The 25,053-nt window shown below is 44.4% G+C and overlaps 1 protein-coding gene across 4 annotated transcripts in view; it reads left to right on the top strand.

Moving 5' to 3' along the window:
* The window catches only part of NEK5 (NIMA related kinase 5), a 64,982-nt gene that overhangs the window by 24,833 nt on the left and 15,096 nt on the right, over positions 1 to 25,053 (top strand). For 3 of the 4 annotated variants that reach the window (XM_075592008.1, XM_075592006.1, XM_075592007.1), the window contains exons 9-17: positions 2,039 to 2,239; positions 2,316 to 2,409; positions 4,179 to 4,318; positions 10,707 to 10,900; positions 12,267 to 12,333; positions 18,079 to 18,210; positions 18,760 to 18,843; positions 20,817 to 20,918; positions 23,788 to 23,868. In XM_075592008.1, coding sequence (XP_075448123.1) covers positions 2,039 to 2,239; positions 2,316 to 2,409; positions 4,179 to 4,318; positions 10,707 to 10,900; positions 12,267 to 12,333; positions 18,079 to 18,210; positions 18,760 to 18,843; positions 20,817 to 20,918; positions 23,788 to 23,868 — 1,095 coding nt within the window. The remainder of the gene's footprint in view (positions 1 to 2,038; positions 2,240 to 2,315; positions 2,410 to 4,178; positions 4,319 to 10,706; positions 10,901 to 12,266; positions 12,334 to 18,078; positions 18,211 to 18,759; positions 18,844 to 20,816; positions 20,919 to 23,787; positions 23,869 to 25,053) is intronic. The other variant, XM_075592009.1, reaches the window with a different exon arrangement.

Raw genomic sequence — 25,053 nt, 5'->3', positions numbered from 1 at the left:
ACTCTCTCTCTCTCTCTCTCTCCCCCCCCACACTCTCTCTCTCTCCCCCCCCACACTCTCTCTCTCTCTCTCTCTCTCCCCCACACTCTCTCTCTCTCTCCCCCACACTCTCTCTCTCCCCCCCACACTCTCTCTCTCTCTCTCTCTCTCCCCCACACTCTCTCTCTCTCTGTCCCCCACACTCTCTCTCTCTGTCCCCCACACTCTCTCTCTCTCTCTGTCCCCCCACACTCTCTCTCTCTCTCTCTCCCCCACACTCTCTCTCTCTCTCTCCCCCACACTCTCTCTCTCCCCCACACTCTCTCTCTCTCTCTCTCTCCCCCACACTCTCTCTCTCTCTCTCTGTCCCCCACACTCTCTCTCTCTCTGTGTCCCCCACACACTCTCTCTCTCTCTGTCCCCCACACTCTCTCTCTCTCTGTCCCCCACACTCTCTCTCTCTCTGTCCCCCACACTCTCTCACACTCTGGATCTGGATCTCTTATTTACCCTATATATCTTAACTGCCCTATACTACACCGAAATAACCTATACTGCTTTCTTCCAGATCTGACTCAAGCTTCAAACGGAAGACATCGGAACCCCCCCTAACCCAGAAGACAGGTAGGGAACACATCCCCTCCAATGTATAACATTGCGGGAATGAAGGTACCTGGACATTGAGGGACTGCGGATCAGGTAAGATCCCAGGTGGCATTGCTGCTTTAGATATTGTGAAGCGGGGACGTCCAGACACTGGTTAAGGGGTTCAAGAAACTAGTCATTCACACCGGGCTTTTATTTCTAGATCCGACATTTACACACACACACACACACACACACACACACACACACACACACACACACACACACACACACACAGACACACACACAGACACACACACACACACACACACACACACACACACACACACACACACACACACACACACACACAGACTAATTGTAGTATAATGTAATACAATAAATACATTTATGTCAAAAACGAATGTTCTGACTAGGAATTTATTAAATGTATTTTATTTATATATTTATTTTAAAGCGGATTTTTTGGTTGGGCGAGTAGATTTTTGGGTGATTTGTCGAACACTGGTTATACATTATATACAAGACATTGCATGATACACACGAGACTTAGAAATAAACGTAGAAAAATGCACATATTAATCCAGTTTTTTATTTTCACATTGTAGCGGGGTGTTGGGTACTCACCAGTTGTCATTAGTGAGGGGGACATCAATATTGTGTTGGGGGTCTCAATTAGCGTAATATATTTGGATGTATGAAGTCATATGTAGAGGTGTAATGCAATGTTCTTTATTCATTTTCTGTCTTTACAGATATACACTTTCACTTTGCTTCTTTCTGCTCATTATATTTCCTCACCAAAAACTGAAACAAATAGACAAATAATTCCTAGTAGACAGGTTAAGGAACAAATGAGCTATATTGGTCCTATATGAACGGAGCAAAGTTTGTAAACAAAAATGAGTGTACTCCACATCCCTAAATACGATCTCACTACAGCTAGTAGTAGGGTACATTTTTTTCAATCTAGGATACCTTAAAAATAACCCTATAAAGCACTGAGGCGAGTACACTGTAAACCAGAGCTCTTCAACTGGCAGCCCACAAAAGGGCCATATGTGGCTCGAGAAGGGCCTTGTGATGTGGCCCGTGGGGATTCTGCTCCTGCTAATGTTATGCTAGTTGCTAAATGCAACCTGTCACACTGAATCCCACTTTTACATTAAAGTAATGCAAATACATATGGTACAGATGCTATAAAGTTTGCAAAATGTTGAAATATAATCATTTTAAGTCTTTAACTGTCTCTAAAATTGCATTACAATAAGCTTGTGGCCAGTCTACTCCTAAATGTTTCTAATCTGGCCCTTTGAAGGGCACTGCTGAAAACAAGTTCTTTGTCTATTAAAATATGGTGCATATAATTTAGATTTTTAGTGAGCAAGATTTTACAATGTTTTGCCATTACTTGATTTCAGTGACATGGTTTCTTTGCTTTATTTCTTGCCAGTTTGAAGCAGGCAGTTTACGGCAGCTGGTGCTTAAGATCTGCAGAGGTCATTTTGAGCCAGTGTCCTCAAAATATTCTTATGACCTTAGGGCTCTGATATCTCAGCTCTTTAAAATATCATCACGGGATCGACCATCCATCAACTCCATATTAAAGAAGCCGTTTCTGGAAAAACGCATAAGCAAGTATCTGAGTCCAGAGGTGAGTATCACTGCTGTCTGACTCCAGCAGGATGAATGATAAATGCCACCTTAAATTTGGTTTGTTTGGTTTCTAGTTAATAAAGGAGGAGTTCAGCCATACGGTCATACACAGGAAGAAGCCTTCATCATCAAAGCCAGCACGGGACCTCTATACAAAGCAATCACAAGGTACTGTAATGCATTAACCTTTTTTTTTTTTTTTTTAATTAATTAATTTTTATTGCCTCTGTCACGGAAGATCAGACGATTGCACCGGGATTGCAAGCACCAGACACAACAAAGGAGTTAAATACAATTGGAACACAATGCACAATATAATCTTAAAATCACCAAACAGAGGGTTTATGGGGGGAATCATAGCTGGCTTGGTGCTGGGCGCTGCCATAACTAGCTTACCTAGGATGTCTTCCACAATCCGTCTGTCTCAGGGTATCCCAGTACTTTTCGGATGATAGCCACTCGCTTGTAGGTTCAAATCTCCCGCTAGTCTCTGGCATCGAGACTAGCTATGAACCTCAGAATATCCAGAATAATCTGTAAGAACTGTGGAGCTCAGGTCGGCATCAGTTTACATATTTTCCCGGGCCTCCATCTAAAAATATGGATGACAGGGTAACGACCAATCAGCAAAGAGATTGTCTTCGCTGGACATTTCGAGAGTGAGGGCTCACCTGTCATGGACCAATCAGGGCTGTGAGAGGTGACTGTGCTTTAGGACATTCCACAGAGGTGGTCCTAAGGAGAGGGGGAAATTCAAACTGACCAATGGGAATTTAGCCGGTGGGGCCAGGACCCAGGCATTGGTTCGCATGTTTCAGCCGGATATCTCCCACAGAGATAGATGCCTCAGAGTCTGGGATGAACCATGGCTCTGCTTACGGAATTTCTGGTCCCCCTGACCCGAGTCCATGCATTTCACCAGTGTTTACAAGCACATCACCTAACCCAAATTAGATTATGGCCCAAACCTCCATTGTGTACAGGCCGGATTGAGTAGATTACTATCCTACCACACAATGGAGCCTTACAGATTACATATAGCAGAATGAACATGGGGAAATAAACTGTCATACAGGGCAAAATAATATTCAGAGTGTCAGCCATTTTGGCTATAATAAGATGGCCACATGAGCCTACAACATAGGCAGCCATCTTGACGGGCCTCTAAATTAAAATACTATCTCAAATTCTAAATGCCATTAGGTGCACTAGGAACTATTAGGTGCTAGGAACTGGAAACGAACTCCCCCTCCCTCCCTACATCAAGTAAATAATAATATTTGGCATACAGTTTATACGGAAAACACTCTGCTTACCGAAATGATTCCACTTCACAGTTTTCGGTAATTTGGGCCCCTTTGTTCCGATAGGCTGGTATATCTCTGCACTTAGATAAAACATACTCTGGACTTTGCGATGTATACTATATTAAAACTGATATATAATATATTGTATGTATACAAATGCTGTACCCCCCTCTCCTCCGCCTCCCTCACCCTGTGATTTTACCCTAACGTTTGGATGTACCCCACTCCCTTTTTCTTTTATGTGCACCCCCCAATAACCCTAAAAAAATGAATAAAAAATCTAAGTAATAAAAAAAGGTAAATATCGCAAGAACCAGGGGGTCCCCTAAGATAAGAATAGCCTGGTGCTACTCCAGAGGACCCACGATTTCCGTTCTGGAAAAAAAAACAATTCCAAAAATATGTAGATTGCTGGTTTAAGATGTTTAGATTAAAAATGGTTATCTAATGCCATGATACAGATCATCCCAACCAGTCACAATTATGTTTTCACTGGGCAAAGAAGAGTACAGGAAAGGCAGTTATCTTTAATAAGCTCACTAAATAGAGTAGCTACCATTCCAATTTAGATGTAGTGTTTAGCATACTGACCGGAAGTTAGGTGATTTATTTGCTATTCTGCTTTTTAAGCTGCAAAAGGTGAAAGGGGCAAAGTACGGGGGGAAATCCATCCTCCAAGGCCTAAATTAGTGTCACCTCCAAGGAGAGAGAGATTGCCTAAGAAGGATGAATGGAAACCCCCTGCCGGTGTCCAGCAGCATATGGTTAAGGTAATGAACTGTGGTTCCATTCATATTGTTTGAAATGTTTGGCTGTTGCACCACTGCAAATGTGAATTTACAACCCATCACAAATGGCACAATGATAGAAAGAAAAAATTATATATGCTTATATCTATATATGTATCTATAATTGTATAAGTCCATTAGCAACTGCACAGTGCTTACATGTAGTTCGTTCTTTCAGTGCCTCAGGGATCAACAATCTATTCTTGCGCTCAATGACAGATTTCCCATTAGGCCTGATAGGCCTGGGCCTAGGGCGTTGGGGGCAGCAAAAATGTCTGCCCCCATACACAGAGGCCAGGCTCTAGGGCCTATTGGCAAGTTCCTTACCTGCTTCCACCACTGCTGCCTTCCTGCTGCCTCCGCCTTCTTTCTGCAGCATCAAATGACGCTGTGACATCACACGGCATCTAGTTGCCATGGCAACAAGACTTTGCGACGTCGTGTTGCCATGATGATGTCACGTTGGTGACATCGACGCTGCGATTTCAATGAAGACTGAGGGCGGCAGCACGGAGTAGGCGGCACCAGGTTAGTGCCCAGGGGCGGCGGATCTGGAAATCAGTCCCTGCTTGTGCTGCAGTCACTCCAAATTTATGCTATCCTGTTTCAACTCTGCCCTCTCTCAGACTAAACAAACCTACTTTTCTTTACTAATCAGCACACACAAGTCTAACCCACGCCGACTCTTCTCTGTCTTTGACTCCCTACTCAGACCACCCTCATCTGCCTCCTCTTCCTCCTCCATCTCACCTCAGGACTTTGCCAACTACTGTATTTCAAGGAAAAGGGGGAATCCAAACGTCAGGACAGCCCCTCTGTTTCCTCCTCCCATCCTACTTTTCCTAACTCTCCTGCATTCCTTGACTCTTTTTTCCGCTACCACAGAGGATGTGTCACTGCTGATCTTCTCTTTTCCCTCTACCACTTGCCCTCTTGACCCCATTCACTCCCATCTCCTAAAACCTCTTGCTTCTAATATAATCCCTACGCTCCCACACATTTAACTAGTCCCTCTACTCTGGTACCTTTCCCTCCTCCTTCAAACATGCAATAGTCATACCATTACTAAAAAACAGCAAGCTTTACCCTACCTGTCTTTCTAACTATCGGCCTGTCTCCCTCCTGCCTTTTGCCTCTAAACTCCTTGAACGTCTTGTATTCTCTCGCTTGCTCCATTTTCTCAACAGCTATTCTCTTCTAGATCTGGCTTCCGCACTGCTCACTCCACTGTAACAGCCCTCACTAAAATAATGAATGACCTCCCTGCTGCCAAAGACAGAGGTCATTACACTCTGCTCATATTATTGACCTCTCTGCAGCATTTGATACTGTGGACCACCCTCTTCTCCTTCACATTCTCCATACTCTTGGTATTTGTAACAAAGCTCTATCCTGGATCTCCTCTTACGTTTTCCATTGTACTTTGTGTCTCTTCTGCCAACACCTCCTCCTCTATCAATATCTCTGTGGGGGTACCCCAGGGCTCTGTCCTGGGACCTCTCCTCTTTTCTCTGTACACGCTCCAGGTGACCTAGTCACATCTCTTGGGTTCAAATATCACCTCTATGCTGACGACACGCAAATTTACTTTTCACCCCTGACCTTACACCTGCTGTACAGACCAAAGTTTCTGAATGTCTCTCTGTGATATCATCCTGGATGGCCCTCCGCTGACTTAACATGTCAAAAACAGAGCTCCTCATATTTCATCCCAAACCTGGCCCCACTACCTCCTTCCATATTACTGTTGGAAGTTATGTCATACACCCAGTAGCGCATGCACGCTGCCGAGGTCACACTCGACTCCTCTCTCACATTCAAAACCTATCTAAAACCTGTTGCTTTTTCCTCCGCAATATTACAAAGATACACCCTTTCCTCTGTTGCTTGACCGCTAAAACTCTGACACAGGCCCTCTGTAACACGTAGCTCGCCACAAACCAGATGCGACCGCGAGGCTGAGGTATGGAATTGTATAAACGCCAACCCACAACCGCACACCTAGAGTGTAGATTGGTCTTGCAAGCTGGGTCAGGAGTATAGAAGGTAGAGTAGTCGTTTATACTTGCCGGGTCTGGTTTGGAGAGTAGCAGATCCTTGGGGTACTTTGCTAAGGTCAGGATTGGAAAGTGGAGAGTAATAGTTGCGAGGATAGCCGAGGTCACGAGTAGAGAGTTCAGAATGGTCATACGTAAGCCGGGTCAGGAGAGGAGAGATGCGGGGTCCAATTACGAAGTAGTGATCAGGCAGCAGCAGGAACAAGGCAGGATGCAGCAAGGCACAAGGCAGGATGCAGCAAGGCGCAAGGCAGGATGCAGCAAGGCAGGATGCAGCAAGGTACAGCATCACATAAGATTACTCAGCAATGTGTGAATGAGCAAGGCAGCTATTTAAGGCACCACTGACCAATGGATAGCAAGGGCAGAGCAGAAGGAGAACATCCCATAGGGTGCTGGGTCACACAGGTGTGCCCTATGACACAGCCTGATTGGAAGCGGAGGCAGAGCTACGTGTCACGTGCGTCACCGATGTGGAGGAATGGCGACCAGATTGCGCGTCACTTGCGCACCGCGCATATCCCTCTGCAGAGTGTGCCCGAGTTTGAGGCGGTACCGAGCGCGTGCTGATCTGCGCGTGTTACTGGGGTCAAGGGGCGGAGTCCGGGATGCGCGTCACTCCCGCGCCAGGTCTGCCTGTCACAGGAGCGGGGGCGGAGACTGGGAAGGAGGTTAGAGGGGAGGCTGGGTGAACAAACGTGCTGCATGCCTTTGTGGAGGCGGGGCTTGGGAACGGAGCCCGCGGAAGGACAGACTGACTGCGCGCGCGTAACCGGACCATGAGATCACGCATCTTGGGCGTCTGTAGTGGCAGGGGTTCGCAGGAGAGAGAAGGTCTCCAGCCGCCAGAATGGCGAATCCTCACACCCTCATTCTCTCCCGTCTTGATTACTGTAACCTCCTGCTGTCCGGCCTTCCTGCCTCTCACCTGTCTCCCCTACAATCTATCCTAAACGCTGCTACCAGAATCACTCTGCTCTTTCCTAAATCTGTCTCAGTGTCCCTCCTGCTGAAATCCCTCTCCTGGCTTCCTATCAAATCCCGCATCTCACACTCAATTCTCCTCCTCACTTTTAAAGCTTTATACTTTTCTGCCCTTCCTTACATCTCAGCCCTAATTTCTCGCACCATCCCGACTCTTGCGTTCTGCTCAAGGATGTTTTCTTTCTACCCCCTTTGTATCTAAAGCCGTCTCCCTCCTTAAACCTTTCTCACTGACAGCCCACCACCTCTGCAATGCCCTTCTCCCTCAATACCCGACTAGCACCCTCTCTATCCACCTTTTAGACCCACCTTAAAGCACACCTGCTAAACGAAGCATATGAGTAGCTCCGTGGCTAATACTATTCATCTGATACATAAAGCTTGGCCCCTTGCAGACGCACTTAACAGAATGCCCTCCTACTGTCTCTGTACGTTCTTCCTACCTACCAATTAGATAGTAAGCTCTTCGGAGCAGGGACTCCTTTTCCTAAATGTTACTTTTATGTCTGAACACTTCTTCTCATTAAGTGTTATTTATATTATTTGTTATTTATATGATTGTCGTGTGTAGTACTGCTTTAAAGCGCTATGTACATTAATGACGCTATATAAATAAAGACATGCATGCATACATACATACATACTCCAACAGAAAAGGAAATAATATGGATGGGGCAAAATAATTTAAGTGTGTATTACTCTTTTATACTGGATCAGAAAAGCAGTTTATAAATCGGTATCTGTTTGCTAAATTCTACATTGGAATAATCTTCATACGTAGATGATACTTTTTATTGGACCAACAGATAGTATGTTACAAGCTTTCAAACCTCTCAGGATTCTTCATCCGGTATTGCAGAAATACATAAACAGAGCATATTATATACAGTATTCTAGAGAGATGGTATCTAGTTACATTGCATATGGAGAGGAAGTGGTGATATTAGGATGCTGGCAGGCTAGTGTGAACATTAGAGTTTGGTACAGAATGGTGCTCAAAATCACATGTGAACTCTAAAAAAAGCCTTTAGTATAAGTCCATAAGTGTCCAGAATGCTGTAATGATTGTCCAGAATGAAACAGTCCGTGTATTATTGTGCTAAAAAGAGGAATAAGCGCCTAGTGTCCGTCAAGTAACCACAGTAGGTGGCGCACAAGGATAACCTCTGTATAGTAAACAATGTACTTAAGTTACCCTGCTCTAAGATTATTATCTCTGAGCTAAAGCCCATTATCTGTTAACCACCCTCTCAGGACAGTCCAGCGATTCCAAGGGGTGCAGTATCAGTTGTATTGAAGATCCAGAAAATGATGTGTAGAATCGGAGCACAGGGTAAAGAAGAAAAAATGAGAATAATCCAGGGCGACTCAAAAATGAAAAGTGTATTAAGCTCCAGTGGATAGCAGATGAAAACGCACCTACGTGTTTCATGTGCAAGCACTTTATCAAGGTGTAAGGTACAACAGCAAGGCAGACATTTAAATACATACCATTTGCGTATGTGCGTGAACACATTGTATCCTCCATTTTCTACCTTCAGGTGTATTCTACACCTTGACCTCTTGGAGGTGCTATTTCCTCAACTCTTCATACCAGACAGGTAGACTTTACACTCTTCAGAAAAAAAATAGTTTTTTTTCTTTTTTCTGCTTGAGTTCAGCACCTTAACATATCTTCATCAGCTGACCTCTGGGTACTATTGCATCCACACATTCTCTGTGCATGCTGTAAGCACAACTGGTCACTCACAGTGGGACAGGCTTTGCTTGCTTTTCACTCCTGTTGGGCGGCCATTTTAAATCCCCGCATTTATTTTCAAACCTACAGTTTCCGCTGCTCAGTGCCTTTTGGACTGCCTGCATTCTCCACCATATTGTGATGCCCACACCACGTTGCAGTCTCTTTTGTCACAAATTAAGGCCGGAAACACTGTATCTTCTAAGCAGGGGTTTATTTACAGGGATTAAATCAAACAACGGGCCCACCGTCCCTTTAAGAAAAAACAAATAATAAAATAAAATCCTATTTCCATTAGGGAAAGCTAACTATACCGTAGCTTTCGCCCTCACTAACTGCTTGGCCAGCTAAGCTAGTTCCCAAGCCAAAACATGCCCTGGCACAAGTAACAATGCAACACAGTCTCTGCATATGATAATAAAGGTTTTGCTTATCTTAGTCCTTACGGAGAAGATGTCCCTGCTTCAGCACAGTCTTGTCGTCCTTTCCATCTTAGGGGAACTCGGCCCCACGAGCCCAGAGAAACTCGCCTCTTTACCAGCTTCTTTATCCAGCTTCCATTAGCTGGGGAGCACCTCTGTCTCCCCCCTTCTCTGGGGAAAAACAGTCTCCTAGTGCATGGCAGCTTTCAGTCTTTTAAAGCACTTCGTGACTATTCAGAGCAGGCTGTTTAGCTTCGTTGGTTAGCAGCTGATGGTTTCTCTTAGAGGAATTAACTCTGCGCTGCCAAAAGTCCTATAGCTGCCCTATTCAGCCCCTAGAGGACAGCAATGGCACCACAATATATACATACACCCTGTGTGCGTGTGCATGTATGTGTGTGCGTGTGTGTGTATGTGTGCATGTGTGTGTATACCTACACACCTACCTAGGAGTGCCAGTGACCGATTTTGGATATATGTATATCTCCAAAAGCGGTCACTGGCACTCCTAGGTAGGTGTGTAGGTATAAGAGCAGTGCTTAGCCCATAAAGATGAATAATGCATGAAATCACCAGCAAGGTGATAAAAGAAGACAGCACTCAGCAGGTAAAGTCCAAATAAACTGTATTCAGAGTATTCACACAAATATATACATATATACACATACATACATACTGTACTACTACCATGCCTGAAGAAGTACCCAGTGTGGTTCAGAGGCTTGTAATTTATTAATTACTGGTTGGTTCAATAAAAGGTCTCACACTACAGTACCTACTCCCTCTTCCTCCTTTGCTATTTTACTACATGAAAAAGAAAACCAACACCGCTTCCCACCCTTCTTTCTCAGGGTACTGCAGTAATCTTATCCATTATGGGTATCTCACATTGCAGATTTTTTTAAATCTCAAATATCCTAGCGTAATTACAAAATGCTTTGCAATAAACCACATTTGATTCAGTATTACAGAAATGGTTACATTCTTTCTGCTTAAATTAAGAAACTGTCATTACAATCCAATTACATTGCAATCCATTGAATGATAGAAACATAGAAATAAGAAAACACTTTATATGTTGGAATGGAAAGTAAATTCTGCGAAGTCTGCATTTGGAAAATGTTTTTGAAGTTGTGTTTTATTCCTCATTTTATCACATGCACTTTTAGCATTTGGGCCACAAGTTGGATATCGCTGAAAAAGCTACAGCTGCCAGAATACATGGACATTATGGCCGGTACTATGAGCAGCTGAACAACATACAGAAGCGACCCTACGAACTTCAACCTCCTAACGTGCCCCAGATTAACCAGAGGGTTGAGGAATATTACAAACAAAAAGAAATGCAATTTCCGCCACAGTGGTAAGTAATACCTTCATATATAATAATATTGAGATAATGTCCATTTTTATATTTTCTTACTGGACTAATAGTCATGCGGATCATATAACGATGATTGTAATCTTCATAGTTGTACAACTTTAAGGAGGATTGTATTAGCATTTTAAAAAGGAAGGGACATGATAAAGCTTCTTAGGTAACAAAGTAGCCCAGCTGCCCATAACTCCATAACTCCAGCGTTATCAGGGAGGCTTGATGTGCTAGTTCTCATGAACTTAGATTGTAAGCTCCTCGGAGCAGGGACTCATCTTCCTAAATGTTACGTTTTTCTGAAGCACTTATTCCCATGACCTGTTATTTATATTTATATTATTTGTTATTTCTATGATTACCACGTGTATTACTACTGTGAAGCGCTATGTACATTAATGGTGCTATACAAATAAAGACATACAATACAATACAACAGTACTGCTCGGTAAATGATACATAATAGAATATTATCCATGACATTATAATGTCCATTACACATTCAATTATAAATAAGAGTAGCTTATAGAATGAAGTTTGGATTTATGAATTTTTCTGCTATGTAAATAATTACATTTTTTTTATTAGTTAAAAAACAATATTTAGGGTTTTTTATATGGGAAGGGCAACTCACGTTAGATATCGTGCGATCTTATTTCTCCTAGTATTAGGCCTGGGACATAGTGGTTGTATCCGGACGGAGGCGCGCTGAGGCTCAGGGAAAGTGGTGCTTTCCCTGGCCTTACACAGCGCGCCGTCCATGGGCGTGTCTGGGGCGGGTCTGGGGGCCGGCCAGTGACGTCACGGAGCTGGTTTGCCCTCATTGGGCGAACCGCTCACGTGACCGGCCCTGTGCTCCGGCGAGCGCCAAATCTGAAGACTCGTGAGACACGGAAGCGTGCGCGAGCCCCTGCTAAAGCCACTCTCATTGCGGCTGCAGAGGCTCCGTGCCGAGCAGCAGCGCGCCTCAGCACGGGTCAGCGCATAAGCGCTGACCATTCCCGAGGCCTTAGAGCACCCCCGTGATATATATAATATGCATTTTTTTATATATCAAAGAGATTAATTTGTATTGGAAGTAGCTCCTTCGTATAATTTTTCTATGTGTCTGTAGATACTGCTCGTTAAAAAAATTAGCACCCTAATAAATGAGTATCACCATCTTTTTCTAAGTCAGTAAGAAATTGTTACAAAAACAAATCAGCTATAGACCTCAAAGTAAAAATGTGAATGGGTACAAGATTGGTGGAGTAGATATTTTGGTGACCAAAGAGTAGTGGATGTGACAAATGTCTGAACCTGTAACACAATTAGTCCTCTGAATTGCTACTCATTTAGACCTGTTATTTCATTGCAGGCCTGCAGATTTTTTGCAGAGACGGTTGGAAGCACAGCAGTATAAGATAAAGGTAGAAAAACAATTGGTGAGTATATAGTGTAGCCAGGTATGGGATTGGTGTACATATCTCTTTCTCATGCTGGCAGTAAACCTGGTAAGTATGCAGGATTGCCAGCATCAATCATGAGGTTTGCCCTCACACCCTGGTGAGGTGTCATATGTCCCCAAAGGAAGTGACAACATGCATTGTGCCCACACTTAGTGGTACAGAGCAGGTTTGTTCTCCGGGGGGTGATATAAGACACATCACTGCCTAAAGTTAGAAGTTCAGTTTCCTGTTGTTGTGCTGTTCAGTTCAGTGAGAGGCACGTGAAGGTCTGCAACAATGTTGCAGTGTCTCCTGCTAGCTGTGAGTCAGTGAGCATACGAAGCAGAGTTAGAGGAGCTGAGAGAGACAAAGCAGCTCAAGAGAGGAGCTTACAGCAGCCAGAGAAGGTGGGGAATCTCTTTAAGAGTAGAGGTAGAAAGCAGATCTATTAGGGTAAGGGACCTTCCTAATGGAGTGCTGCAAGGAGATGAGTGGCTGAGCTGCTAGCTGTGAGGGGCAGCTTGCCCATACCACCATCAATAAAGATGCCCTGTTCGAATATACCTCCACTGTGTGAGTGTGAAGTTACTCAGCAGTGGATGGCACCACCAAGAAGGAGTTCCTCACCAGGACCATCTCCCTGCGGAAGCACAGATCCTGATGAGGTGGAGGCGCTGCACTGGATATAGGTAGGACTCGCACACACTACCTCAGTTGCCTGTCTGGATGACATCCCCTAATACCATCAAGCGGGAGACTCAGGAGCCCTGTTGCCTACAGGTGCACCACCAGACACGAACATGTAATGGGGACTGGTTAGACTACCCGGGCCAATGTGAGATTGGGGGGGGGGGAATACCCGTTACAATTGGAGGCGCTGCTGAGATACCTGTCAACAGGACAGGCTTTTGCTAGGCACACTAGGAAACAGGGAGAGTGTTTGCTGCCACTCTTTGCTGGAAAGGGAAAATCTAGGGGTAGTCAGGAGAACGAAAAACCTCGCAAAGCACGCCCTAGACTGACCTAAGGGGTTAGTGAGTCTGGAGCCGGGGGCTATAGCTGTCCTAGTCACCTTGAGGTAGCGCTAGGGGTAGGATGCCTGAAGGGATAGCCTGTTAACGTGGTCAGGAATTCTGGAGAGGATCTGTACTAGGCTAGCCAACAGTAGGTAGACGCCCAAGTACTGCATGGAAGAGTACTCTAGTCCATTCCAGATCACTTACCAAAGGGAGCACAGACTGGGAGGAAGGAGATACAGCAGACACAGCAAGAGTGAGCCTAGCCTGAGGTAGTGCAAACACGAGTCAGATCTACATTAGGTACACATGGTGGTGCACAAGGCATGGTTGTTGTATCGGTGTGGCAGCTGCCCCGCAGAGAGGAGCTCCATGTACAATCAGAACAAACACAGCAACCAAAATGGCGGTGGCGGAGTCAGTAGTAATGCTCACTCAGTCCGTTGCGTGTGAAGAGGACATAGGACAAGTGATGAAGCGGTACTACAGTCTTCGTCAGGAAGACGGAGAGGAGCTATCTGATTTCCTCCTGCGCATAATAACAGTCTTATGGGAGATGCGGGAAAGGGATCGTATTACGGCCACTGAGATGAATGTGTACTGTTGTGATCAATTTCTGAGAGGAGCAATACCTGACCATCCTATTGTAGTCAGGATGAGGTGCTCCTGGATACGGGGTGACCCCCTTTCCTGGAAGAAGCTAGCGGATGAGATAGAGAAACATGAAGTTGCAGCTGGTGCGAATATGGATGGCAGAGCGATCCAAAATGGCGGTTCCCGCTACCCGGGGAGACCGCGTGGGCCAGTTGCAGAAAATGCTGCAAATGCAAAACTTGCAGAAAGTTGTCCGGTATTGGCGCCAAAAGAAAAATTCCACCCTGTGGGGAGGTATGGCGCGAAACCTGAAGCCGCGCCCCCCAGGACTGTGAAAAGTTCAGCCCCTGTGCCGGGGCATCCAATTAACTTGTGGGACCCTCCCCAAATATTCACCAGGGGGAGGGGTCTCTATCTCTGCCAGGCAAGACCCGAGTTGTCTGAGGGAGGAGCTGGGTGTGAGCTTCCTGGCCCACAGTTGCGAGCTGGTGAACAGGAGAGACCATTGTGCAAAGTGTCTCCCGTAACCAGCACAACAAAGAGCGAGATGGACATTGGGGTATATCCCTACTCATTGCCAGGATGCTCCCTGGTAGTCAAGGCGGGGGCGGACACAGCCATGCTGACGGCTGAAGCCCCGCGTGCGGCCTGCACCGAAACTGTTGATCCTGGAAAATGGGGATCGCTCCTAATGATCGGAACGGAGCCTGAAGAGAGAGGGGACCACAACCGCGGTGAGAGCCTGGAATCTCACTGTCGATCCCCTGCAGGAGTGCCACTCCCTGAGTGGGAGTTCGGCTCCTCGCCCGAGGAGCAAGCGACCCCAACGACGGTGGTGATGCGCCTACCGGCGGACCACTACAGCGGTGCTGTGAAAGAACCGGCACTTACCTGTGTCGCGGCAGAGCGGAGTCTCGTGTTGCCGGTACAGAAACAACCTGAGAGGCGGAGTCCCACGGCCGTGGTGACTGGCGGAACAGACGGTGGAGAGGAACCCATCCCGAGCCGACGGAGCGGTGAGATACATCCTTACCCTCCACAGGCGCCTGTGGTGGCAACGGCGGAGAAAGGCCTAGCCCAGGCCCGAACGGAGCGGAGAGCAGAACCATCACTTCCGGCGGCGGACGTCGTTCTGGAGGAAGAGGTTCCGGTTGGGAACCCAATGCAAGATGGTGGCGAGTTCTGCGAGATGGCCGCATCCTCGCGGCCAAGCAGCTGTACCAGGTCGCCGGGGTCCGGGAAGAGCCGGCAGGCCCTGCGGAAGCCTGGGAACAATGACACGGATGAACCGGAGTGCCAGTCCGATGGTACCTTTATGCCCAACCCCCGGCCATAGTTAAAACCCATGCCCCTGTCACTTTTTCCTATGGGTCCCAGTCTAGCCAAGGGTTTTCTGGGGAGTCCCGAGCCACTTCTGAAGAATGGACTGGGGAAAACTTGGACTGGGGCGAGTGCTTTACATACGATGAGGGCTCGGGGAGGGAAATGGCTATGCAAAGAATGTTATACTGCACTGATGATGACAATCGTACTGTTATGGTGGGGTGTGATTCTAAGAGCATTGGGTCAAATTTTGGGTCCCCAGGAACATTGGGAGTTTCATCTGGGGATTTGGGTAATGTTGCTCATATTGTGCCTATTGCCCAGGGAACCCCCTATGTGCCCCCACTGTCAAAAAGAGTTATTAGGGATCGCCAAAAGTGGTTACTTTATTTTCACCATCCATGGGAGGGAGAAAGTAAGTTTGAAATGGGGTCCCCTGATGAAGATAGGGGATATGGCACTGATGAAGAGGAAGGATTAGGAGAAGAAAATTGGGATCCTGGCGGGTTAGACGAGAAGTGGTGTAGTCAAGGGGGGATATGCTACATCTCCAGGAGATGCATTAGGGAGGTGTATGGGCATGATCCTTTCAGTCCATTAGCATCCATGCCAGAATTATGGGCTGATTGTGGGTGTCCAGTATGTCACCCAGAGTGTTACCGCCTTGATGCTCTTAGCCCAGTGGACCATGCTGTGCGCAAGCCACCTTGAGAAGGTATGGGGGTACCAGTCATGGGTTCTACAGAAGGGAATAATTCTGGGTGTTACACATCTACGTTAGGATGTATCTGTTATAATGTTTTGAGAAAAGATATGTACTGTAATAATGTGTTGTTATGTTTTGCAGTGCTACCTGAAGGAAGGTTCCGCAAATTTAGGTCCCAAGCGAGGCCGTTGGGATTCCACCAGGGGGAGAATGTAGCCAGGTATGGGATTGGTGTACATATCTCTTTCTCATGCTGGCAGTAAACCTGGTAAGTATGCAGGATTGCCAGCATCAATCATGAGGTTTGCCCTCACACCCTGGTGAGGTGTCATATGTCCCCAAAGGAAGTGACAACATGCATTGTGCCCACACTTAGTGGTACAGAGCAGGTTTGTTCTCCGGGGGGTGATATAAGACACATCACTGCCTAAAGTTAGAAGTTCAGTTTCCTGTTGTTGTGCTGTTCAGTTCAGTGAGAGGCACGTGAAGGTCTGCAACAATGTTGCAGTGTCTCCTGCTAGCTGTGAGTCAGTGAGCATACGAAGCAGAGTTAGAGGAGCTGAGAGAGACAAAGCAGCTCAAGAGAGGAGCTTACAGCAGCCAGAGAAGGTGGGGAATCTCTTTAAGAGTAGAGGTAGAAAGCAGATCTATTAGGGTAAGGGACCTTCCTAATGGAGTGCTGCAAGGAGATGAGTGGCTGAGCTGCTAGCTGTGAGGGGCAGCTTGCCCATACCACCATCAATAAAGATGCCCTGTTCGAATATACCTCCACTGTGTGAGTGTGAAGTTACTCAGCAGTGGATGGCACCACCAAGAAGGAGTTCCTCACCAGGACCATCTCCCTGCGGAAGCACAGATCCTGATGAGGTGGAGGCGCTGCACTGGATATAGGTAGGACTCGCACACACTACCTCAGTTGCCTGTCTGGATGACATCCCCTAATACCATCAAGCGGGAGACTCAGGAGCCCTGTTGCCTACAGGTGCACCACCAGACACGAACATGTAATGGGGACTGGTTAGACTACCCGGGCCAATGTGAGATTGGGGGGGGGGGGAATACCCGTTACAATAGCAAGAACAGTTTTGTTTATTAGTGAACAAAGAAGACACAAGGAGTCAACCAAGTGGAACTAGGGCCCCTCAGTGATACGCTGTGAAGTTGTCTCCCTAAGGCACGTTCTATAGTGCCGGGCGCGTGCTACGCCGTGCGCGCGCGCGGAATTTTAGTTGGCTGACGTCAGTCAGCCTTTCTATACAAGGGCCGCGCGCGCGCACGTCAGGGAGAGGGGAGCCGACAGACAGCGGCGAAGATGAGGAAATTCATCTTTTCGCGCCACTACCGGCTCTGAATATGTGTGTGTGTGTGTGTGTGTGTGTGTGTGTGTGTGTGTGTGTGTGTGTGTGTGTGTGTGTGTGTGTGTATATATGTATGTATGTGTGTATGTATGTATTTGTGTGTCTACACAAATTTAATATATTATTTCTACCAATGTTTTTTTTTTTAATAAATAATAAATTACACATACATACACACACAAACACTGTATACTCAAAACTGTATACTCACACAGTATACATACAAAAAGCATGCGGCACGTGCACGCGCGTTCGCATAGGCACGCGTGGCCGCATGCTGTATAGAACGGCCCTTATGCTGGAGATCATTTTAATCAAAATTCATTTAAATAGGACTGAACGCTTCTTCAGTACAGGGCAGAACACTTCATAGCATCATAGAGCCATCTCTCTTTCCGTCTCTGCCAAAATACAAGCAAAATTCACACATGTTTTTCAAAGAATGTAAAAAGAAATAAAGTTTACAGCTCCGTGTCTGCCACCATCCCTACCCCTTGATCTCCACGCTTTTCTTTTTCTCCCACTTTGCAGACCCATCTGTCACTTTTCTACCCTTTCCATGTTCATGTATACCCATCTCCAATTACCCAGCATCCTCTTTTCTTTGCTTACCGATCCTCGCTCTATTTTTGCTTTTCTTCCTAAATCACCTTTTTCATGTTTTTTTCTTCTGTGGATTTTCTTTTCCTGTTCCAAGGCTGAGTTGTCTTTGCATATCCCAATGTAGCCTTTTCCTTATGTGTAGGGCCTGCGCCCCTCCACTGCCGACCACTATAATAACCCGATGCTGGTTGCAAGGCAGGAAATAAAGCCTGAGCAGCAAATAAATAGTTTCCTGCAAAAGCAACTTCTCAGAAATAATCAGGATAGAGAACAGGTACGGTGAAATATCAATAATTGCAGCATACAGTATAAGGTTATTACGGTATATAGAAACCCCTCTCTCCCTCCTTCACCCCCTAACCCCCATTCACCCCCTAACCCCCATTCACCCCCTAACCCCCATTCACCCACTCTCATCCTCCCTCACCTGCACTCTCTCTGCCCTTCCCTCACCCTCTTTATCCCTCCATCACCCCCCACCCCCTTTCTCTCTCCTTTCTCTCTCCTCCCCCCCTTTTTCTCCCTCCCTCCCTCTCTGTTCCCCCTTTCTCTTTCCTTCCTCTCCCCTCCCCCTCTTTTATTATATACATTAACCGATTTAATACCTGAATGGCATAAAACTGCCATTAACTCATTGTGTTAAGGAGTTTCCGTGGAAAAAAAGCAGCAATTTACATAGCAACATGGTCTCGTGAATCCACGTGCATGCAACCAATGAGTTGAATGACCAAATCTACTTTTCACCTCGCAAGCTTTGTGATCTCCAAGATAATACTGAGTGTAGAATTCACTATTGTTTCCCATTTGTGTCTTTGTGTGGCAGGAGTACCTGAGACAGCTGGAGCTCATTCGCCAGCAGTATCACAGTGAAGTTAGGGAGAATAAAGTCAGAGCAGGTGCACGCCAGGTACATTTTCTAAACTTGTAATAGACTTTCTCTAGCTCCTTTATTCTAGACCTCATTTGCTAGTAAAGGATTAGAAGGTTAGGAAACATGGGACATTTATCTTTGTACATTTATATACATAAAAGTATTTATAAATGTAAATAGATTTGTGGCTCTATGCCTGTAAAAAAACAAAACCCCATTACCTAGAGATGTGCCAATGTGTTTAACCCTTTGAAGTCCACAGCCCCTATGTGTGTGTGTGTGTGTGTGTGTGTGTGTGTGTGTGTGTGTGTGTGTGTGTGTGTGTGTGTGTGTGTGTGTGTGTGTGTGTGTATATATATATATATATATATATATATATACATATATATATACATATATATATATATATATATATATATACATATATATATACATATATATATATATATATATATATATATATATACATATACATATATATATATATATATATATATACATATATATATATATATATATATGTATGTATATATATATATGTATGTGTATATATATATATATGTGTATATATATATATGTATATATGTATATGTATATATATATATATATATATATATATATATATATATATACACACACACACACACACACACACACACACACACACACACACACACACACACACACACACACACACACACATAGGGGCTGTGGACTTCAAAGGGTTAAACACATTGGCACATCTCTAGGTAATGGGGTTTTGTTTTTTTACAGGCATAGAGCCACAAATCTATTTACATTTATAAATACTTTTATGTATATAAATGTACAAAGATAAATGTTATATATATACATATATATATATATACATGTATGTATATATATATATATATATATATATATATATATATATACATACACAGTGTTCGCCAAACCTATACATTTGCTCGCCCCGGGCGAGTGGATTTAACCCCCGGGCGAGTAAATATTGGCCCAAGCAGCACACGTTTGGTACTAGGTGGCGAGTAGATTTTTTTTGTGTGGCGAGTAGATTTTTTTGGTGATTTGTCAACCACTGTATATATATATATATATATATATATATATATATATATATATATATATATATATATATATATATATATATATATATATATATATATATATATATATATATATATATATATATATATATATATATATATATATATATATATATATATATTGATGTCTACATCACGTTGCATTATCTTTTAATCCCAGATTAAGGCCGGAAACATTGTATTTCTCTACATGGGGTTTATTTACAGGGTTACATTATACACTAATACGCCCACCATCCCTTAAGTCAAAACAAATCCTAAAAATAACACCTACTCCATCATAGGAATCTAACTACACCGCAGCAGCTGCCCTCTCTAACGGTAGCCGGCAGCTAAGCTGCTTGTCGGCTTAAAACATATACTGTTATCTGTAAACAATATACACAGTCTCTGCACATCAATATAGTGTTTATCTCTTATCTGTTTCTGTTGGGGCTCCAGGTAATTCCCTCTGGACCCCTGAATCCCTATTCTCTGTAGTTCACATGTTATGGACAGGACATCCCTGCTTCAGCGCAATCTCACATCCTTCATTCTTCTTTCTGGGATTAAGACCCGGTCAGTCCCAGCAGACTCCGCGACTACCGTCCAGCGGGTCTAGGGGACTGTGCCAGCTTCATCCTAGCTGGGGAGAATTCTTTCTCCCCCTTTCTCTGGGGAAAAGCAGTCTCTCTCTGAGCAAGCCATTTCCTGACTTAACTCCCTCTGCAATCAGGAGTCCAGCCTGCTCAATTAGTTGCAGCTGTAGCAAGCTTCTACAGAGGACTTTACCCTCCTGCACGCTGAAAAGTCCACTAGCTGCACTATTCCATGACCTAGAGACGTATATAAATATATATATATATATATATATTTATATACAGCACAGACCACCATTTTAGTGAATTATTATATGATCCTTCACAGGAAGCTCCTAAGGTTAAAGAAGTAACATACCTTGTGAAACAAGGCGACAATGGAGAAGAATCTTCCCACGGTGATCAACCTAACAAACAGGAACCTGTTGAGGTAACATGGCGTAGACTTGTCTGCTTTAATTAGCTTGGGATAAACTTGTGTTGTGATCCTTATCTATATTACAGTAGATAGATGACTTATTTAGTGACAGACTGGCCATGGTCATCCGTTTGATCCCAGTCATCCACTACTTTGCTGAGAATGTGACCAGAGAACCTGGGCCTCCTTGTACTGCTAGAAAGACTAACCTGCGACTGCCTACCACTCAGAGTCTGCTTTACACATCTTTCTTCTCTAGGTGTGTGTGAACTTACAGAAGATGTCTTGGTTGAATGAATTACAAAGTAGCTGAATGCTTTTTGATTGCTTACACATTTTAAATGTTTAGCGCAAACTATTCTAATTGGTCTGATTTGAGATAACCATTAAATGAGTCTCCGATCTGTAGTTACTAATTCCCACACACTGTCTACCTCACTTTTATTCTACTCTAATTCTCATGACATGGGGGATTGGAGGTGAAATGTGGCCCGGGCATTTCACATAACTGACGGCACTTCTTCCATGACGTCACTGCGTCACGTGATGGCCCATTGTCATGGCAATGTGTCGCCATGTGATATCGCATCAAATGACGCAGCGACCTCGATGGAGAAAGGCTGCTCTCTGACAGAGGCCCCACTCTCTCCCCGGCAATCAGTCTAATTGCTGTAGGGAAGAAAACAGGGCCTCTGTAATAGCGATGCATAGCGCAGCACAGGCGTGCTGTGGGAATCTTGTGGCACCGGCCCATGGACCCACCGGCCCACCTAGCATTTGCCCATTGTCCCAATGGGCCAATCTGCACTTGTCTCATGATCATTGTTACAATGTATCTTTCTCTTTTTGACCCATGCTCATTATGCCGTGATGCCGTTTCCCAGTGCTGTACAAAAGCTCAGGTCCATTCAAATGAATGGGACTCCAATCTTCTCCCGCCATGAAAAACGGATTTACGTCATGTTGTATAATTGCCTTTCCTCTGACTTATTTCCTCTACTTGCATTAATAACTTAATTTCTCCAGAAAACCTTGATAGCTTCCTAGGGTCAGATAAACTAAGCTCTGTTAAATCAGGGCAAATAACGTGATGTTACCTAAAACGGGAACGGACATTATTTTCTGACTAGCACCTTATTCACAAAGATATTTATATGCAAATATAATGGCCATATTTCAAAATCATCGGTCTAATTTACCAGTGGGAAAGAACATTGTAGCTGTAATTTGTACAACTCATATTATTCATGATACAGTATGAAAAAAAGGTGTAAGTGCTACAGCGCTAATGCTAATAAAAGTAGGGTGATATACACTCTACAGAGTGATTACTCAGTGCCTAAAAATTAGGGGGGCAGCCAGGAACAATTATAGATAAACTATACATACAATAAATACAGAAAAAAGAGAAATCCGGCGCCTCACACACTTAATGAAACAGTGATAGTCCTGACCATAGGTATGAACCAGTCCTGTAGTGACTATAAATCCTCTGAAGGTTCTTGATGTTTGTCTCACCACATGGAAATGAAAAACGAAAAAACAATCAGTGTATTACTGTATAAGAAATAAACTATAAACTAAAAAACAAAACATACAGCACAATAAAATTAAAACAACTATACTAACATTAAACACCTGCAAATGGCCTGCTATAAAAACTGGTGTAATAAAAAGTGACATACACATATACGTAACAAAGACTGCTGTCCGGATGGGCAAAATTGAAGCCCTACTCACAAGAAGTCAATTGGATATAGGCACAGCAGCTTATGTCTCTACAGATGGTATCCGCTTTCAGGGTTGGAATCCCCACCGGTAAGGGACCGTTCCCCGACTGTGTGGCCCACTGCTGAGACAAAGTTCGCCGCTGATGTTTCACCTTCTTGTGTCGTCCCGTGTGCAGGCCGTGCACTCCTACGCACACCAGTGCGCGCACGTATGGAGGGGTAGTAGCTCAATGCTACGTGCAACCCAGCAGTGCCTATGCTGCGCGCGCAACAGCGGAACATGCCCCTGAGGAAGTGAGGTACTCTCACGAAACGCGTAGGGTTGTGGGTAACTAGAGACTGCTGATTGCCAATCTGGAGATCGGGACTCTCACTTGGAGTCTGGTGTACGGGTCTGCCTTTCCGCTGTTCCGCTGTTGCGCGCGCAGCATAGACACTGCTGGGTTGCACGTAGCATTGAGCTAAAAACCCTCCATACGTGCGCGCACCGGTGTGCATAGGAGTGCACAGCCTGCACGCGGGAAGACGCGCGAAGGTGAAACATCAGCGGCGAACTTTGTCTCAGCAGTGGGCCACACAGTCGGGGAACGGTCCCTTACCAGTGGGGATTCCAACCCCGAAAGCGGATACCATCTGTAGAGACATAAGCTGCTGTGCCTATATCCAATTGACTTCTTGTGAGTAGGGCTTCAATTTTGCCCATCCGGACAGCAGTCTTTGTTACGTATATGTGTTTGTCACTTTTTATTAAACCAGTTTTTATAGCAGGCCATTTGCAGGTGTTTAATGTTAGTATAGTTGTTTTAATTTTATTGTGCTGTATGTTTTGTTTTTTAGTTTATAGTTTATTTCTTATACAGTAATACACTATGATTGGTTTTTGGTTTTTCATTTCCATGTGGTGAGAGAAACATCAAGAACCTTCAGAGGATTTATAGTCACTACAGGACTGGCATGATACAGTATATGACATGTTTGTAGGTACATGATTGGATTGTTTATGTTCTTATGACATTGCTCAAATTCATAGTATTTGACTGTTGTTGTTTTTCTTATTATACATGTCGGCTTCCACACTGAGTGCTACAGTATGTATCGCCAGTTATTTATATCCTATTTATTGTGTTTTTGTTTTGTTTTTTGCACTTAAGGAGTTTAATCATAATGTAAATGAAATCTACATGAAAAACAGACAAGAACGAAAAGCACTGGAAAATAAGTATAAAATCAAGGTATGTGTGGTCTGTGAAAGTAAAGTGAATATTAGTCTAGGATACATGTGACTAGCAGATTATAGAGATGTAGAGCAGTACTGTACCTCTTATTTCTGGTAGAATAAACATTTAGGCTGTGCCTAGCACTGTATATACTTCAAGGTAGGTTAGCCATTGAGTAATGAGGAGCATAGAACTCCCGTAGACTTTCCTAAAGGAAGAAAAACAACTTGTTAGGGATCATGGGAGAAATGGGAATTGTAAAGGCTTTGGTTCAACAAAGAGGTTGTTAATAATAGCCTTCAGACCTCTTTGGCATTTAACTATGAATGTGAGCAGGATGAAAGGGGAAATTCAAGGCAATGTATAGAAAATAGTTTATTCCTGGATCACTTCCATGGTACATCACCTTAAAAGGGCCAGGGATAAAAGGATAATCCTTCACTATAATTATCATTTGTTTGAAACACTGTGAATGATGCACCTGGCCTTAGTTGTTGCGCATACATTGTTTTCTGCATTAATATATTTACAGCGCTGTTAACTCTCTAAAGCTTGATTGCACAAGGGGCACCCAGGCACAGGACTCTAGCTCAATCACAGCTTCTAAGCTGTCCATAGTTACCATAGTTACCACGACCGCGCTCCACACACAAAATTCTGTAAGGCAATGCGCACGGCCATAGAGCACGAGCGCAATGGCGCGACCGATTTTTTGCGAGACAAAATCTTTTGATTTTTGTCTTGCGACGACTGGGTTACGTGCGCGGTTCAGCCAATCAGGGCGAACCACTCATGTGACGTCACGGGCATGCCCCCAAACATTGAAATAGAGCTGCCCTTGGTCACGTCTCCACCTCCAGACCCAGGATCGCCTGTGCAGCAGGCGAGCGTGACGTCGTGCGCATGCGCCTACTATGTACAAGGCCTTACTTCTGTCCTGAGTTTTTGTTTGCAAAATTAATTGCATTTAAACAAATATATTATTTGGAGACCATCAAATGTTGGTAGCCTTCATGAAAACAGCGGTGAATAATTGTGGGTGTACTTCCCAACTTGGTCTAGACAATATGGAATAAACACTGCTATAGCTGTTTCATTTTTAAAATATTTCATTAAAAGATATTTACCTGAATTTCTAGTCTACATATCTCAGCACCGTTCACTTCAGAGGTAAAGGAACGAGTCCCAAAATATTAACTA

This window comes from Ascaphus truei, chromosome 3, assembly GCF_040206685.1.
Source record: "Ascaphus truei isolate aAscTru1 chromosome 3, aAscTru1.hap1, whole genome shotgun sequence".
Taxonomy (NCBI): domain Eukaryota; kingdom Metazoa; phylum Chordata; class Amphibia; order Anura; family Ascaphidae; genus Ascaphus; species Ascaphus truei.
Note: the sequence above shows the minus strand (reverse complement) of the source record. Positions and strands in the feature narration are given on the sequence as shown.